This window comes from Chelonia mydas, chromosome 8 (genome assembly GCF_015237465.2).
Source record: "Chelonia mydas isolate rCheMyd1 chromosome 8, rCheMyd1.pri.v2, whole genome shotgun sequence".
Classification (NCBI taxonomy): domain Eukaryota; kingdom Metazoa; phylum Chordata; order Testudines; family Cheloniidae; genus Chelonia; species Chelonia mydas.
Window position 1 is genome coordinate 4,370,004 of NC_057854.1, and position 19,159 is coordinate 4,389,162.

General features: G+C 42.3%; 2 protein-coding genes across 12 annotated transcripts in view; one reads left to right on the forward strand and one right to left on the reverse strand.

Moving 5' to 3' along the window:
- Positions 1-17,342, reverse strand: part of MRPL22 (mitochondrial ribosomal protein L22) — a 31,763-nt gene extending 14,421 nt beyond the window's left edge. For 7 of the 11 annotated variants that reach the window (XR_005226624.2, XR_005226625.2, XR_005226627.2 and 4 more), the window contains exons 1-7: positions 17,232-17,342; positions 17,102-17,147; positions 16,311-16,446; positions 12,949-13,014; positions 12,388-12,465; positions 10,434-10,503; positions 3,330-3,386 (exon numbers count right to left, since the gene is read on the reverse strand). Coding sequence is in view for 7 of the 11 variants with exons in the window: in XM_037907991.2 (XP_037763919.1) it covers positions 3,330-3,386; positions 10,434-10,503; positions 12,388-12,465; positions 12,949-13,014; positions 16,311-16,446; positions 17,102-17,147; positions 17,232-17,259 (481 nt within the window). In the remaining 4 variants the exon portion in view is untranslated. Of the gene's footprint in view, positions 1-1,517; positions 1,575-3,103; positions 3,387-10,433; positions 10,504-12,387; positions 12,466-12,948; positions 13,015-16,310; positions 16,457-17,101; positions 17,148-17,231 lie in introns of those variants that run through there. The other 4 variants (XR_005226626.2, XM_043520757.1, XM_037907989.2 and 1 more) reach the window with 3 other exon arrangements.
- An 83-nt stretch (positions 17,343-17,425) lies between these two features.
- Positions 17,426-19,159, forward strand: part of GEMIN5 (gem nuclear organelle associated protein 5) — a 35,574-nt gene continuing 33,840 nt past the window's right edge. The window contains exons 1-2 of the mRNA XM_037907959.2: positions 17,426-17,570; positions 18,481-18,635. Coding sequence (XP_037763887.1) covers positions 17,426-17,570; positions 18,481-18,635 — 300 coding nt within the window. The remainder of the gene's footprint in view (positions 17,571-18,480; positions 18,636-19,159) is intronic.

A 19,159-nucleotide genomic window follows, 5' to 3' on the forward strand; every position in this document is an offset into this window, starting at 1 on the left:
GCTTAATAAATGACAATTGGTGTTTAATTTAGAGGGGTGTACATGGTAGTTCAATGATCTTCCCTCCCCAGACAAAAGGGACCCCAAACAGATTAAGTCACCTGAATGTGATAATTTACCCTATAAAAGATTCAATGGGATGCTGGGGGGGTTTTAAAAAAGAGTTTAGTCACTTCACCTGGATTGGTTAACGGCAGCTGCTGCTAGTAGCATGTAGCTACTTTGAGGAAGGGCTTCTCCAGTGTGCATCAGAGATTTGCAGAGGAGCGTGCCTTTCCTGTTTTATTAGGGTTGTACCACTCAGGAAAAACTAAAATGGAGTCACATTGGTGATACTGTGATGGCATGCACCGGGGCCTTTGAGGCCCCACGCTGGAGGCCCTGTGGTCCTTCTAAACCCTGCTCCAGGAAGGAGCAGCACAGTTGGGTCCTCCGGGCATGCCTAGAGGAGCCTTGTGGAAGCAGCCAATCAGAGCCCAGCAGGCTCAGATAAAAGGAGCTCCAGGGCATGAACAGATCAGTTCCTGGCTAGGACCAGAGCACAGAAGGGGGCTTGTTGCCGGTTACAGGCGCGCAAGAGAACCAGAAAATGGGTTCTGGTGATACTTGCTTTCAGCAAGGAAGAGGATTTGAGAACTTCAGCCCTGAGGTCAGGGTGAAGAGAAGGGGTTACATGGGAAAATGCCCAGGGAACAGCAACAGCAAACTGAAGGAAGTAGTACACAGCTGCTGTGTGCAGGGACCCAGAGTAGCAAGTGAGCCCAGGCCTCCCAGCTGCCATCCTACTAGCAAAGTGGCCTAAGCCCTGAAAAGAAGGTAAGGCTCTGTTGGGAAGCCTAGGTGAAGGGCAGGTAGAGCATTTAACTTTTTTCTACCTGGGAAGGGTTTTTTTACTTTTGATTGAGCGGCTCAACTACTGAAGAGCCATCAAGTGAGGTTGATAGCTTACCAGGTAGGGGGAGGAAAGGCCTGCAGTACCACACCCAGCCACTAGGAGGCACTCACTACACGAGTGACCCCCTGCATCACAGATATGCTGCTCCTATTGCATGAATGCAAGACAGCGTTAGCCAGTGGACAAATGAGCACTCATTGATGGTATCGGTTTGGGAATACATTTCCTATTTCTTCAGGACCCCTAGCACCTCATATTGCTTAAATTTTAGCACCCAAGATATGCTATGTACCACACCTCATGGCAGAATGATGCTATGCTTTACTTGAGATATTCAAGATTATAAAAACCTATCCAGGAGTTATATAAAAATTGCAGTTTGTTTGTATCCACATAGCAATCTTTATCATCCAATTGTTATAGAAACTTAAGCCAGGCAGGGGAAGACTCTTGTGTGATGGGTACAGTATAAGAACTGAAATTGAATCTCTTCCATTCCACTCACAATGGGTAGCTTCCAGAGATGGAAGGAAGGTCTGGAATACAGACATTCGTGGATGACATGCTACAGATCATTCACCCCATCCCTGCCTCGTGTTAAGGTATTGAACCTTAAACTCACCCTCTATTTGGTCTTTCATGTTCAAAGCATCAGGTAGTGAGGAGAAACTTCTATTGCCTAGTAGGGAGGAGATATCCTCATCTATAAAGCAGACCTTGATGTTTTCTCTCAAAGATAAAAGTGAGACACAACAGCAACAAGATGGGAGTTTTATAACACAGCCACTCTATGGACTGTATAATCATTCTCCATTAAGGTCAGAGCATTTCCTTTGCCTCAGTATCACAAAAACTCTCTCAAAGGCACTATTTGGTCTGAAGCATGATATAGAAAAACTAGTTTCCTCCTAGTGACCAACAAAGCATATAAAAACTTTGTTCCATGTTGTACTCTTGCTACCAATACAAAGCTTCCAATGAGATCAGCTGGAATTCTGTGCATGTATCCGTTAATACCATCATGATGGCCAAAGAATGAGCTTTAACACATTACAAGTTTTCAGCATCGTCCTACCACTCACAAACTAGACAGTGCCACCTACTGACTCAATTTAAAGCTCCCAAGCTGAAGTTGACTTATTTTACTCAGTGGCAGCTGATGAAGTGAGCTGTAGCTCACGAAAGCTCATGCTCAAATAAATTGGTTAGTCTCTAAGGTGCCACAAGTACTCCTTTTCTTTTTGCGAATACAGACTAACACGGCTGTTACTCTGAAACCTGATCTGAAACAGGCTCTAAAAATCATATCCCTTCTTTCTATAATGTGTATGAGCCACTGATATCCAGGGCACTAATGAAACTGCAATTCCCTGCCAGAGACCTCCTGGATTAAGTATCTCAACATTCTCCCTCCTCTAATCTCTTTTGGAGACTTAATGACAGAGGTCATTATGTACAGGGCCATAAGCATCCAGTACAACTGAAGGGACAACAATCCCATCAATTATCTTAAAGATGTGCTTTAGGAATTGTCAAAGATGCTTCAGAGTAAGGGACACCCTACAATCAACAAATCCACTTAACGTGCATAGTTGAGACTATCTTCTACAGAGCTTTCCTGTGTGTCAGAAGCTGCTAAGATAGACCAGCACTAAATAAACAGGTTAATATTAAAAGTAAATAAAATGGAAGATCTGAGACTGAAATTATGAGCTTGTCTGATTCTGACTCTACACTTTAGTCACATTGTTGCACCTATGCCAGATTAAAGACTTTATGTACATTTCACTAATTAAGGCCCTGAGTCCACAACCAGACTTGCACCAGAAGTTCCTTGTACCCATGCAGATGTACTTATAGCATGAGAACCAAAAACAGCTACTATACAAGGCACTAGTGGATCATTTAAGGACAGACAACTGAATTTTCTGATTTAATTCTTCCATTTTCAGCATAAAATTCAGAGAACAGAACTGGCAATTCAAAGGCTGAGAAAAATTGGTAAGACAGATACCAAAAACACATTTAAAGAAAGTATCATTGTGTGACCGCAAACTTCTCAGGAGAAGGGATACTCATTGCCTTTCCAAGGGTTACACACATCTATGGTGCTATAATTAAACAGTAAAAAAAGTTTGTGAGCCTCCTTGCATCATGCAGTGGATCTTGAATAAGCCAATAGCAAACTGAGAACCAAACAATACAAACTGTCTTACAATCTTATTTTTATTTACACATTTTCAAACTATGAAGAATATATATACAGCTGGATTAGAGTGTCATAGTGTATGAATAATGGTTCTGTTTCGGAGCTGCTGCACATATTCCTTAGCTTGGTCAAATCCAGTCTGTGGTGCTTCCGGAGGGGGAGGTGGGCCTTCTACAAGCTTTACAAAGTAATGGCATTTGACTTTCTCCATGATGCCAAACATACCTCGGCCATGGTAGCGAATCCGTTTCAGATAGTGACCTTTTCCAGAAAAGGAGTCAGCTAGAAGAAGAGAAAAAAAATGGGAGAGTCTCAGAGTGAATGAGCTACTGGAACCTTTAACTGGACATTGGCAGGGTCTTTTTTATAAGCACCCTCAAATTCCTTTCCCTCCAGACATTTTTTCCCATTTTACTGCATGCATAATGAATTGTTATATAGTAGCTCATGACTGAGAGAATTCTTTAAGACCACTGTAAAATACTGATTATAAAAAGCATGCACATGTAATTTATTCACTTTGCACAAAGTGAATGAAAACACCAAAAAAGAGAAGCTAATTTGAGGGCCTACCAGGTTTTACAGTGTCCCTTTAATGACTGCTCCAACTTCTCATCAGTAACTATTAACGCAAGTTTCAGAGCAGCAGCCGTGTTAGTCTGTATTCGCAAAAGGAAAAGGAGTACTTGTTGCACCTTAGAGACTAACAAATTTATTTGAGCATAAGCTTTCGTGAGCTACAGCTCACTTCATCGGATGCATTCAGCAAAGTGAGCTGTAGCTCACGAAAACTTATGCTCAAATAAATTTGTTGGACTTGTGGCACCTTAGAGACTAACAAATTTATTTGAGCATAAGCTTTCGTGAGCTACAGCTCACTTCATCGGATGCATTCAGCAAAGTGAGCTGTAGCTCACGAAAACTTATGCTCAAATAAATTTGTTAGTCTCTAAGGTGCCACAAGTCCTCCTTTTCTTTTTATAAACACAAGGTAACAGATTCCTGTCTCCTCCATTCTTTGTGAAGACTTAACAGATTCCATTTTGTCGTATCTCCTCCGCCCACAGCACTCACTGTATTTACCAGATATTTTCATTATTTCAACACCCAACCATGCAATCATAGAATTGTAGGACTGGAAGGGACCTCAAGAGGTCATCTAGTGTAGTTCCCTGCACTCATGGCAGGACTAAGTATTGTCTAGACCATTCCTGACAGGTGTTTGTCTAACATGCCCTTAAAAGTCTCCAATGACAGAGATTCTACAACCTCCCTCGGCAATTTATTCCAGTGCTTAACCACCCTGACAGCTAGAAAGTTTTTCCTAATGTCTGACCTAAACCTCCCTTGCTGCAATTTAAGTCCATTGCTGCTTGATCTATCCTCAGAAGTTAAAGAGAGAAATTTTTATCCCTCATAGGTCATGTTATTTAAACCTTTAATTGTTTTTGTTACTCTTCTCTGGACTTCCTCCAATTTGTCCACATCCTTCCTGAAATGTGGCACCCAGAACTGGATACAATACTCCAGTTGAGGCTTAATCAGTGCGGAGCAGAGCGGAAGAATTATTTCATGTGTCTTGCCTGCAATACTGCTACTAATATCCCAGAATGATCTTTACTATTTTTGCAAGTGTTCCACTGTTAACTCATATTTAGCCTGTGATCCACTATGACCCCCAGATCCCTTTCCACAGGACTCCTTCCTAGACAGTCATTTCCCATTTTGTATGTGTGCCACTGATTGTTCCTATGTGGAGTTCTTTGCTTTTGTCCTTATGGCATTTCATCCTATTTATTTCAGACCATTTCTCCAGTTTGTCCAGATCATTTTGAATTTTAATCCTATCCTCCAAAACACTTGCAACCCCTCCCAGCTTGGTATTATCTGCAAACTTTGAGTGTACTTTCTCTGCCATTATCTAAATCATTGACTCTTCTTGACCTCGGTGGCCTGGCTGGGACTCTTTAGAGCCTATCTGCTATGCAACTAAGGTCACTTTAAGGTAACATGAGGAAGATCTTATGACATTCCCTCTACAGCACCTTCAGTCCAAGGACTAAGAGTGGCTTAGAGCAGAGATCTTGGGTAGCTGTGCAATGCACTAACCACAAAGCAATAAGGCCTGTCATTAGAAAGTAACTTATTCAGTTCCGAGACCTGCCAACGTCCTCAAGGGCTACAGCAGAAGATGTACACAGCTCTGTCGGCTACAGAGTGCTGGGCTTCTAATGTGCCATTTGTAGGATTCGGAATACTTTCTGGCATTTGGCCCAACACAATGCTTTTTACTATGCTTTTTCAATCGCCTGACAGCCAATCACAATTAATCGCGTTGTTAAACAATAATAGAACACCATTTATTTAAATATTTTTGGATTTTTCTACATTTTCAAATATATTGATTTAAATTACAACAGAATACAGTGTACAGTGCTCACTTTATATTTATTTTTATTACAAATATTTGCATTGTAAAAAAACAAAAATAGTATTTTTCAAGTCCCCCACTGCACTACAGTACTTGTAATGGGGGAACTGAAAAATACTATATTTTATCATTTTATAGTGCAAATGTTTGTAATAACAAATAAATATAAAGTGAGCACTGTACACTGTGCATTCTGTGTTGTATACTTGAAATGAAGAAAAACATCCAAAAATATTTAACAAACAATAGAATCCCAATTGAAATTTAACAGTGTGATTAAAACTGTGATTAATTTTTTTTAATCACGATTAATTTTCTTTAGTTAATCACATGAGTTAACTGAGATTAATCTATAGCCCTACTTTTTACTTCTGGTGTTTTACCTTGCTGCCAAGTAGCACATGCAGGAATAAGGTGGAGCTATGATGCAAACAAAATCCCACAACACACTGCACTAGCAACAACAAAAGCTGATTTTGCTCAAATTCCACTCAGCTTTTTAGCACCTCTGCTCCTGAGTACCAGGCTTTGCCAAAACGGACCAGCCAGATATTGCAAACAAACTGCATGATCTGAAGTAGAATATGCTGTTTGCTACATCTGGCTAGAGGTGTGCTATAGCCACAGCTTCAGGATTTGCCCTAGAACATGTGTGCTTTTATCTCATTCTTGATTTACTTTGCTGTAGATTTTTTCCTTAAGGAACTCAATGGGAACATAAGGGAACACAGTGTAGCACCTTATGAAGTAATGAGGAGTAAGCAGGGCCTGCGTCACTGGGCAATACAGGAACTAAGGTGGAATACAGTTTTAAAGCAGGTTTCAGAGTAGCAGCCGTGTTAGTCTGTATCCGCAAAAAGAAAAGGAGGAGTACTTGTGGCACCTTAGAGACGAACAAATTTATTTGAGCATAAGCTTTCTTGAGCTACAACTCACTTCATCGGATGCATGCAGTGGAAAATACAGTGGGGAGATTTATATACCCATTGTTTCATGTTCTCTGTGTATATAGACATTCTTGTCAACTGCTGGAAATGGCCCACCTTGATTATCACTACAAAAGGTTCTCCCCCTCTCCCCTACCCCGCTCTCCTGCTGATAATAGGTTTCAGAGTAACAGCCGTGTTAGTCTGTATTCGTAAAAAGAAAAGGAGTACTTGTGGCACCTTAGAGACTAACCAGTTTATTTGAGCATGAGCTTTCGTGAGCTACAGCTCACTTCATCGGATGCATAGCATATCGTGGAAACTGCAGAAGACATTATATACACACAGAGACCATGAAACAAAACTTCCTCCCACCTCACTCCCCCGCTGGCAACAGCTTATCTAAAGTGATCCTCAAGTAGAGCCATTTCCAGCACAAATCCAGGTTTTCTCACCCTCCCCCCCCCCCCCCACACAAACTCACTCTCCTGCTGGCAACAGCCCATCTCCCTTTGAAACCCCTCTTTATAATGCGCATGATAATCAAGGTGGGTCACCTCCAGCACTAATCCAGGTTTTCTCACCCCCCCCCACACCCCCCCCCTTTTTTTCCAAAAACCACATCAATATATTTGAAAATGTAGAAAAATCCAAAAATATTTAAATAAATGGTGTTCTATTATTGTTTAACAACGCGATTAATTGTGATTGGCTGTCAGGCGATTGAAAAAAGCATAGTAAAAAGCATTGTGTTGGGCCAAATGCCAGAAAGTATTCCGAATCCTACAAATGACACATTAGAATGACCCACCTTGATTATCATGCGCATTATAAAGAGGGGTTTCAAAGGGAGATGGGCTGTTGCCAGCAGGAGAGTGAGTTTGTATGTGTGTGTGTGGGGGGGGGGGGGGGGGGGGAAAGCGTGAGAAAACCTGGATTTGTGCTGGAAATGGCTCTACTTGAGGATCACTTTAGATAAGCTGTTGCCAGCGGGGGAGTGAGGTGGGAGGAAGTTTTGTTTCATGGTCTCTGTGTGTATATAATGTCTTCTGCAGTTTCCACGATATGCTATGCATCCGATGAAGTGAGCTGTAGCTCACGAAAGCTCATGCTCAAATAAACTGGTTAGTCTCTAAGGTGCCACAAGTACTCCTTTTCTTTCTGCTGATAATAGCTCACCTTACCTGATCACTCATTACAGTGTGTATGGAAACACCCATTGTTTCATGATGTCTGTGTCTATAAATCTCCCCACTATATTTTCCACTGAATGAATCCGATAAAGTGAGCTGTAGTTCACGAAAGCTTATGCTCAAATACATTTGTTAGTCTAAGGTGCCACAAGTACTCCTTTAGTTTTAAAACAGCTTGCCTTGCCCATTAGTACTCCATTAACAAGCATTTCAGTTAAATGTTTCCCTTAAAACTTTAACATTACAAGACACCTTTCTTTAACCCTCCCCCAGAAAGGAGTAACTCACCAATCAGTTCAGTCACTTTCTCCCAAACTGTCCACTTCAGAGGTCATGAATATTATGAAGTGACATGCTAGGGAGGTGGTGGAATCTCCATCCTTAGAGGTTTTTAAGGCCCAGCTTGACAAGCCCTGGCTGGGATGATTTAGTTGGGGTTGGTCCTGCCCTGAGCAAGGGGTTGGACTAGATGACCTCCTGAAGTGCCTTCCAACCCTGATATTCTATGAGTCTATTTTTCCCCTTGTTAGAAGCCAATTCCATTGCCTTTTTTCATCATTCTAAGTTCAAAAGCAAAATGAACATTCCATGGCACTGATCGTGCCGTGAGAGGTAATGGCATAAATTTGATAGGGGACAAATGAGAAGACTGCATGTAAGGCTGTGTCTAAAAGCACTTCATTTAGAATCTTTTTTACCTTAATGAGAAGTTGACAGAAGTTCAGCTACTCAAAAGTAAGAGAACTGTTGGCTAGTATTCCACATCTAAATGTAAGTTACACACTATTGGAAAGGATAGATCCCTGAAAACGTGACACTACAGCAGTCATACACAGAAAAAAAACCCCACACATTACTACACACGACACCATCATTGATAAGTATTGGAGTTCAGTGTCCTGTTAGAAACACAGTTACAATTCCACAGTTGGGGGGGTTCAGATTTGCACTTAAAGTGGGATAAAAATCTGGTTATTTCACACTACTAAATTCAGTCTCCATATTTAATTCAATAACTCTTCAGAGGACAAGTGAATTTTTCTGGGTTTTTTTTTGGGGGGGGGAGGGGGGTGGAGGGGGGTGTTTGTGTGCAGAATGTCCAGAGAGAGAAGGGCACCAGCTGACTAGACAGCACATGCAAAGGAGAAGAAAACCAAGCAACAGAAAAGACTGAGGAAGAGACGGGACTGGATCAGAGGCAGAGATGGCACAGAGTTGGACAGACAGTGCGATAAACGTTTTTAAATAAAAATGTTTTTTGCCCAAAAGACAATTAAGGGTATATAAATATTTTCCTAGTATTTTCCCATGTAAGCCATTGCTGTAATTTCCCTAGGCCTGTGATGTGATTGTGCATGGAGAAGGAGGTGTTCCACAAGTAGTCTTAAGATGTGGTCCACACCATAGAAATGTGCCTGCTCTTGAATGAGATGCTTCTAAGGCAAATTAAAATTAATTTGTTTGGTGGATAACAGACATAGGTATTAGCATTAATACTGAAGGTGAATGGAAACCTGCTCTCTACTCATCCAGGATTGTCAAAGCTACCTGGTAGCACTGAAACAGTACCAGTAAGACAGACCGAATTCTTTTCTTATTTGCTAAAGTCAAGCCTCCTCCTCCAAATGAGACTGTCCATTTGTATACAGCTAGTAGAGATTCTATCTGCTATTTTGATGGATGTATGTCTCTCTTACTAAAAATGGTGTTAAATGCTATAGAAAGTGCTGGTAACTGCAAGTACTGACTAAAGGCTTGATTGCCTAATTCTTAACTGCTCTGGGAAGATGGAGTACTGAGGTTCTCTGGTTTTTAACATTAGTATTTTGCTAAAGAATAAAATTTGTAGTTGTGATGGTGTTGGCCCCATGCTCGCCTGTAAGGGCTTAACACAGAGGTGGTGGGCAAACTATGGCCCATGAGCTCCTGGCTGGGGAGGCGAGCTCCTGGCTCCTCCCCTGCTGTCCCCCCTCCCCCGCAGCCATGCTGCTGCACGGGCAGCGCGGCTGGCTCTGGCCAGTGAGCTCCTGGTGCTCTGAGCTGCACGGTAAGGGGGTGGGGGGGGAGGGGCAGGGGGTTGGATAAGGGGACAGGGAGTAGTTGGATGGGGTGGAAGGGGGTGGGGTCCTTGGGGGGCAGTCAGGGGACAAGGAGCAGGGGGGTTGGATGGGTCGGGGGTTCTGAGGGGGGCAGTCAAGGGGCAGGAAGCGGGAGGGGACGGATAGGGGGGAGGGGCCAGGCTGTTTGGGGAGGCACAGCCTTCCCTACCCAGCCCTCCATACAGTTTCACACCCCAAAGTTTGCCTTCCCCTGGCTTAACAGAACCCTGGAGATGCTGCAGGAGAAGCAGCCAATGGGAGAGGGGCTGTGAGGAGAAGCCAATCAGGGCCCAGCAGGCCCATATAAAAAGAGCCTCAGGGAAGAGCAAGGTCAGTAGCTGCCTGGAGCGGGCTGCAATGCTGTAGCACAGTGGTCCCCAAACTTTTTCAATCACACCCCCTCCTTACCCAGTCCATCCCTCTCCACCCCCCCGGGAGCCAGGGCAGGGTGGCGAGTGGGGCAGGACAGGGGGGGAGCCACGCTCTGAAGGGGGAAGGGGAGTGGAGGGGGAGAGTTGTGTTGGGCAGGATGGGGAGCTGTGCTCAGGGCAGGAGTGGGGTGCCGCTGCTACTTCTCTTGCCAGAGCAGCCACTGAGTGCTCCTCCGGATTCCAGCAGCAGCTGTTCTGCTCGCCCCCCGGTGGCAGAAGCAGTTTTAAAAAAATAAGAAACAATTTTACCTATGTATAAATTTGATTTGAATTCTACGTTGTGATTTCTCACTGCCATTTCTTGAGCTTCCAGAAGAACCTATAGCAAAAGAAAATAAATGTTGAACATGAATTAAAGCAATGCAATTTCTCATCTCCATAAAGATACCCGTAATTGTTTCCATTTTTAAATCAGTAGTAGAAACGGATTCTAAAAGGATGAGACTACAAGCAGGGGGCCTCTTTCTCTCTTTCAGAGAAGCTTTGAAAATGGCAGGGATGGTCTCTGGTGTAGTTGTGATACAGGTGCAGATGTAGGGCTAAACCTACCACTGGTGGAAGTGGTCATCTCCATTAGCATCAGTGGAGTTGTGCATGCTTATGCCAGTGATGAATTTGACCTGTACTCTAGAAGGGGGTTCTTTTCCTACATATTTGGATGCAGGTTCAGTTTTAACAAACTAAACACAGACGTATTTTAGCTAAAGAGGAAAAGTCGTAAGAAATTGAGATATAAAGTTTGGAATTTAATTTAAAAGTTAAAGAGTGCTTCATGGGATACTTTTTCACTGTTCATTCTAATGCTGTTACTAGGATGATCACACATAAGCAACAACCCTCTCTGTAGCATGATGTAACATATGGGTCCCACAAAAGTGTTTAAGAGTTCTTAAGTGATGTAAGCCCAGATTTTTTTTTAAAAGGTACTTAAGCATTGCACCACTGAGTGTTGCAAAGCCTAACTGATTTAGGAGCCTCGATCTCATTTTCAAAAGGAGCTGCAATGTTTAAATAGGTTTAAAAATCTGGGCTTAAGAGATTCACAAAAACACTAAAATATTTACAATATTGTGCACTTTCCCTAGAACTAACAATTTAGAGGGATGTTAAATTTGGGGCACAAACTGATGGTGACCAACTTCTATGCTAAATGGAGATAAAGATTTGCCGAAAATAAATCTTCACTTTAGTCTAGTTTTTTTCCAAGCAAGTGCCAGCTTTAAATCTTTTCTTTTTTTAAACTCCTTCACACAACACAAGAAACAGGGGTCACCTAATGAAATTAACAGGCAACAGATTTAAAACAAACAAAAGTACTTCCTCACACAATGCACAGTCAACCTGTGGAACCTGTTGCCAGGGGATGTTGTGAAGGCCAAAGCTATAACTGGGTTCAAGAATTAGACAAGTTCATGGAAGACTGATCATCTTGGCTAAGAGGCATTGATAGACCTGAGATGCAACCTGATGCTTTGGGTGTCCTAAGCCTTTAACTGCCAGAAGGAGTGGATGACACGGTTGGATCACTTGAAAATTGCCCTATTCTGTTCATTCCCTCTAAACACCTGGCACTCGCCACTGCCTGAAGACAGGGTACTGCACTATACAGACCATTGGTCTGACCCAATATGGCTGTTCTTATGTTCATCTTCATGAAGGGTCACACTCTAGACTAGAAATGCAATTTCTGAGGTTGTGCAGGATTAACCACTGCAGTTCACTGTTTCAAGGTGAAAAGTGACATGCTTTACTTCAGTACTTTTGTATTGAAAACTGATGCCTCCTCTAGTGAGCAAGTGGGTCACCTGTTTAAGAGGCCTATGACATTTGCAACATAAAGCCAATAATAGAGATTTTCATACAAGACTCAGGTGTTCTCCCTTTTTGTACCCTACAATTTATAAATTCAAAATATGTTTTAAGCTATAAGCTTAGAGACATGAGTTTACATGTTTTTGAAGTCTGGTCATTATGAACAGAGAACACTCACGCACTCTGCTACCACTAGTTACTAAAATATTGTGTGCAGAGGTCATTAATGCCTGGACAAATTAGAGCAGAATAAATTAATTAGTGTAGCCAATACGACTTGATCAAAATATTCCAGGTGGGCTTAATGGAAAGTCTCTTGAAATTCTGATATAGGTATGAGTTTGAAAAAGTCTGTTTGGACACTGAAGTGCTAAAGAATTGCACAATATACCTCTTTGATCACCTTTGCACCCTTCTTGTCATTGAATTCCAGCTGAGCAAGAGCCTGATCAATTGACATTCCTTTTATCTGGAATTAGGAGAAGTTAACAGAAAAATTAAACCCTTCTGAACAAAAGGGAGAAAAAAAATGTTATTTAAGATTGCAGTGCAAGGAACAATGCTGATATTGTAGCTAAATTTCAAAGATTTTAGCACCCCATTCCCATCCACCACACAATAAAACCTTTAGTGCAGAATTTTTATCAGTAAATTGCCATACAATTTTTCATAAGGGAAGGATGGTCCTTGACCAAAATTCCTACCACCATCCGCTGCTGAACAGCAGTTAGTTGGCTCTACAGAAATGCAAATTATTAGTCATCTGCACTAGATGAGCAAGCTTATACAAAACCATGGGAAGAGTTTTCCAGAGATTTTACAATGCAAAAGCTGAACAAACTGGCTGCATCAGGCTTCTGCTTATCCAAAGCAATAAGTTAGAAATATAGGAATTAAAAATATTTACACTTTCCTACCAAGTACATTGCACAAAGTTAAAATTTTCTCTTACCAGTTTTGCCAAATACCACATCTTGTCCTTACTGTATTTTATGTCCCTTCGACAGTGGAATATTTCCTAGGGAAAAGAGATTTTTTAAAGCTATAATACTGGTGATTTGGCTGTGAAAGTGAGAAGATGGAATGTTCATAATGTCTTGGGAAGAAAAAATAATCTTACAAGGCAAGATGACCACTTCTGCTACTACACTACAAGAACTCCAGGTCAAACATATCTGGTCAAAACATTTTATTAACGCTTCTACACACTGGTGCTGTAATGAACTTAATTAACCCTTCAGAAGCAGGATGGCTTCTCAATCAGTGATTGATAAGAAAAGCTGTCTCCAAAGAGCCACTTGAACACCACTACTGCACCTACAAGGGCTAGAAACAGCAAGTGGAATTTAACACATCAGTGCAAAATTTTAAATAAAAGAAGATGATTTATATTTTAATAAATTATATAATTAATGTTTCATTCATTCATTTCATTACTCACTGCACATATTCTTAAGGCTTAAGATCAAAGGCTCCTGTCCCACACAAAATAAAGTGCATTTTTTTTTTAATCTACTATTCTTTTGAGATGCAAGTGCTTTTCATTTAAGCTTTGCTGAGCAACAATCCAAACACTTGATACTAAATTCATTACTTTTAAGTAAAGAGTTATAAAAATACAGGACTACAATTTTTAGTTCCAAGTGGAATAGTTGGAAGAATTTTAAAATGAACCTTCCAAAATTTCCCATACATCTCAGTACAGGCTGCTAATTTTGAGATCTTAAAGGTAGTACTACTCCTTCCTCCAGTGCCCAGCCTTTCAATATTTAGTTTATCTAGTTACACATTAAACACAAGCCGACAGAAAAAAACCCTAGCATATCTAACTACATTTCCAGCAGGGTGGATTCGATTTAAATGTGCATTCTTGTTGGTTGTTATAAACTTAATACATATTCTTCACAACTCAGAGATAGATGTAGGTTTCAATTTCTGAAGATACACACTATACATTTTTTAAGTGATTTTGAAAACTTTTCAGATTCTTTTACAGATATATCAGAAAATGAATGATTGTTTGGTTATTTCATTTACCAAAGGTAACTGAAGCAAATTATTTATGAAGTCATTGGGAGGTGAACTATCTCCAATTCAAAAGGTTAATCATTAATATTTGGAGAATTTTCTTGGCATGCTCTATTAGGAGGAGAACATCACCAGACAGACATTTAAATAGTTTTATTTAACTAAAACAACAATGTTATATATTCTGGATTTTTTTCTTCAACAGCAAACATAATATTTCAGCAAAACAAGCATATGAATTTTTGAATTTAAACATTCAATTTTTTTAAAATCAGGTTTGTTTTTGTTAAAATGGTTTTTAACTAAAATAGTTAAATGAAATATTTAAAAAAAATTAAATCGACTATATCAGCCAAGTCAACATGAGAAACTTAAAATATTGGCTTCTGCAGCTAACTCAGTCGCCTTCACCTTCATTTTCCTGTTTATTCATAATACGAAAAAGAAAAACAAGCTTTCCCGCTTTTTCAGGTTCCAAATGATTTCTCAATTTGGAATGAATTCGTCCAAAGGAAGAAAATATTCTTTCTACATCTGCAGAAGAAGCTACCGCTGTTAAAAGTGAGATATCACTTCAACAGTCTCTGAATCCAAGTGCTTAAGTGACTTCCACCAGTTCACTGGTGTGACTTTCTTTAAAACACCATCAGCAAATTCTTGAATAGTTCTTATTTCCAAACTGGGTCTCTTTTATGGCCTGCTGCCATTATAGGTTTTCCCTTCTAGTGAAAGAATGGTATGGTAGATCTCAAATCAATGAAGGCTACACTCAGAAAGAGCTCAGGACTTCTGGAATATGCTGCTCAAACAGTTTCACTTTTGTTTCTATTGCCTGTCCCTCCCTTCTCACATTTATCTCCAGACTTCTTCCCCCAGTCCAGACCTATTCTGCCCCCAATAATCTTTTATTCATTGAACTTTTTGAAACTTTGCACTTTTAGAGAGAGGTAAGGGACTGAATCCCTGTACACAAATTTGCGGAGGGACAATAGGGTTGAGGTCTGTTATTTCTCACCTCCTATATATTATGTATTTATTTTAAAACAATTTTGCTGCTAACAAACATGTTATCTCTGGAGACACAAATCCACAGTTTGAGAACTGCAAAACTAAGCATCTCTGATAGTATCTTCTAAACTGAGCACTGAGTCCCATTGGGCAGATAGAAAGATTAACCTAAATAATCTATACAAAAGCCCCTGAAACCTCATAAGATTGGGTCCCCCAACCCATGAACTACTGGGACTCATTTACAAAACTTTTCTTAAACATTACATGAATATTTGGCTCATACTATAGAATTAAGAATTTATAATCCTTATTCCATGATGAGATATCTTTGAGTATAATACATATAATACATCTATCTTTAGATAGGTATTTTCCTCAAAAAGCATTTTATCAAAAAATCCAATTTAAATTAAAAAATGATTTTTAAATTTTTTTTAAATCATTGATTTTTATCCACCCTGATTTCCAGCTTTTAAGTGCCCCAAAGAAGCAAGGTAAGAATGTAATCAAGTAATAGGTTTCAGAGTAACAGCCGTGTTAGTCTGTATTCGCAAAAAGGAGTACTTGTGGCACCTTAGAGACTAACCAATTTATCTGAGCATGAGCTTTCCTGATCTACAGCTCACTTCATCGGATGAAAGCTCATGCTCAAATAAATTGGTTAGTCTCTAAGGTGCCACAAGTACTCCTTTTCTTTTTTCAAGTAATAGGCTTATTTTTCAAGATTTGAAATTAATTGTGAACTCAAATACATAAAACATTATTCTATTTTTCTACCAAGTGAATTTGACTCAGCATGGACATAATTAAGCTAGCTTTTCCCACACTATCTTGACCGAGCAGCAGAGGAAGGCAATATTAAGGAAATAATTAGAGAAAGGATTCTCATGTTGCTTTCCTCAGTCAGTTCAAGGCTCAGCATTTAGTTAGTTTGGCAGAGTGACCAACAATAAGGCTTATTTAATCTGTAGCTTTGTATTATGCAAAACACATAAATTAGTTGGGCAATCAAATTAAACAATAACTGAGGTCCAAGCTGAGACTTGAGGATTCAGTAGCTCTTTCCCATTTCTAAATTCTAAGATTAAATGAACCTCCTTTGCTGATACAGTTATGAATAAAAGATGCCTAAAATACCCAAATCTTGGACTGAGTCTGCTAATTAGTTATATGTGATTGCCTTGTGGAATTAGCCAGAGATAGACAGCAGTCTGCTTGGAAGCAGCTATTTGCTACATATAAGTAGGTAGAGAGATTTCACAGGTGAATTCTTACTGCTGGTCTTCGAGGCTCTCCTGGCAGCTGCGGAGGGTAAACTATTCTGTTCTTCTTCTCCCATCTCCCGACATTCTGAAGATACGTTCTTGTTTGGATATTTGACAGAAGAGAAATACTGCAAGATGCTAGTAACCTGCAAGAAACTATATTTTAATTGTTTTGCTGCTGGACCTGTGCAGTGTGATCCTATCCAGATAACTGAAACTGACTCTACGCTAAGTCACTGAAACATCAGACTGTACCAGATGAGTTTAAACAGCAAAGAAAAACGTGAGTTTGGTAAACTTACATGTATATTTAACATTGGCAACTGGCAAAAGGAAGTTATAAGAGATATGCCTTTATGCCAAGGGTATTTCTCCTGTGTATATGAGAAACCTGGGACTCACTGAGATGAGCAGTGAGCCTTCCTGTACAACTATTCCAAACTTAAGTGCCCATCAATGCCGCCAAAGTACTTCAGTCCTGGTCAGTAACACAGCCAGCACACTTCATTCCAGATTGAAAGACTTAACCCATTCATTTGTCCCTGCATACAAAAATGAACTGGCCTGAAAGAATCCTATCATCGAGCAAGGAGACATTACCGTCTGCAATTTAACTAATTCTTGCCCGCTTTTTGGCTATTGACCTTATAGCGCCCCCCCCCCTCCCGGCACACACCCTCCCGAGAGGCGGGGCGGGCCGCCCCCCAACCGGGGCACACCCTCCCCCAACCGGGGCACACCCTCAGCCCGGGAGGTCCGACCCTACCTGCAGAGAGAAGGGGGGGGAGGGGTCAGACTTACCTCTCCGGCCGGGCCCAGTTGAGAAGGCTCCGCGCCCAGGCAGCCCCTACAACGGCGAAGCGGGGAGTTAGTGAGGAAGTGGCGGAGAAACGCCTCCCCCCATCCCCGTCCCACCTCCCCTCACGCTCACCAGCTCCGACCACCACCGGCGCCGCCATCTTCTCCGGCTCGCCTCACAGCTGCTCTCCACGCATGCGCAGCGCCGGGAGGTCAGGGGTCGTGGTGCGACAGCGTGCGAGCGGCGCTTTGCGGCAGCGCCTGGTAACGGCTGCCCGCGGGCGGGTGAAGTGAGGGCGACTGAGGCCGGCCGCGCTGCCGGGGGAGATGGCGGCCGAGCGGGTGCTGCCCGCCTCCCCCAACTGGTACTGCAGCCGCTGCTGCGACACCTGCGGGGCCGGCCGCCTCTTCGGCTTCGGGGCCAGGAACAGCGTCTACCTGCTGGAGATCGGCGCCGCGCCCGCCTTCCACGGTAGCTTCTGCCCCTCGGGGGCGGGGACCCGCGTTCCCCTCCTCCCCTCGGGGGGTCACCCGCCTCCCCGCCGCCCCGCGCCGGTGTGGGGTCCGCACAAACCTGCCCCGGGGTCTGAGAGCGAGAGCCTGGGGCACCTCAGCCCGGGGCCGCGTGGGGGGCGCGGGGGACCCCCGGCCCTGGGGCCAGTGAGCTCGCAGTGATCCCCTTCATGGACCTGCCCCACACCCCGGCCTCTCACGGAGGCTCTGGCACCAGCCGCGCTCCCCCTTCGTCCCTCTCTCTGGAGAGCCCGGGGCACGTGGGAGACGGGGTGGCTGTGCAGATGCGTGCACCCTGAGGGCTTATCTGCACTTCAAACGCAGTCGGGTGTGAGTTTAAAGCGCAGGCGGTATTTCTGCCCAGCTCTGTATGTGGACACTCTTATTCCAGAGTAACTTGTTCCTGTTCAGCTTAATCCAGGTTTATTCCAGAGCGAGAGTGTCCACACGTGGAGTTACTCAGGAAGGGTCCCAACTCATGGGGTGCTAGAGCCCAGGCCGAGCCCAGACGTCTATACCGCAATTAAATAGTCCCACAGCCCAAGCCCCCTAAGCCCGAATCAGCTGGCCCGGGCCAGAACATGGTTTTTAATTCATGTAGCCTTTCAAAGCACATTGGATGTCACCTGGGCTTGAGAAACCTGCCCACATCTGAGCTCGCCAACAAATTTGGTATCTGTTGTGGTGTTCTCATAATCATTCTGCTTTAAACAGCTTTCACAGCAGTAATCCGTGGATGTTGGAATGAATGATGTTTTGACTTCTGTGACATTTAGAAGCTATATCGAAAATTTCGTTGTCTAAATTTAGAAGAACAGTTGTGTTTCAGAAGCTGGAATTTGTTTTGTTTATGTCTTTTGCAATCCTAGGGGAACTCGTAGGCCATACTGAAAGGGTTTCTGGTTTCACGTTTTGTCGCTATCCTGGTCAGAGCAACTTCTGCGCCAGCAGCTCTGACGATGGAACTGTGAAAATCTGGGATACGCAGACGCTGACTGTCGTGACTGAGCATACGCTCCATCAGGTATAGTAGCCTATCCCCGTGCCTGTGGAAAAACTCTAAAACAAGGTTCCAGAATCTTTTCTTTTCTTAGGCAAAGACAAAGTTGCACCAATTTCTCAATGCCTGTCAGACAGCTAGAAACCAGAAGAGGTCCATGGACCAGTTTGGAAACAGAAACTGTAGAATAGAACTTTGAAAGCTGCATTTGTTTAGAAACTCGTTTAAATACCAGCATTTGCCTTTCCTACTGGAAGCAGTAAAGAACTGTATGTTTTGTTGTGTCTGTAACTGTACTTCAGTCTGTGAAATAACCTGAAATCAAAATCAGGAGGTCTCTCTAATTCTGATTTCTAGGTAGATTTTCAAAAAAATGTATATATTGTAGTAAGATTCCAGGATTGTCACTTTGTGTGTCACGCCGAAGCCTAGAATGTCTGCTGAGTCAGTGTGAAGTAATGAAACTGCTACAAGCATGTTTGAAAGCACTTTTGGTTTATAATTTCACCTGGTTTAATTATCACTGGGATTTGCAGTCTGTTATCCAG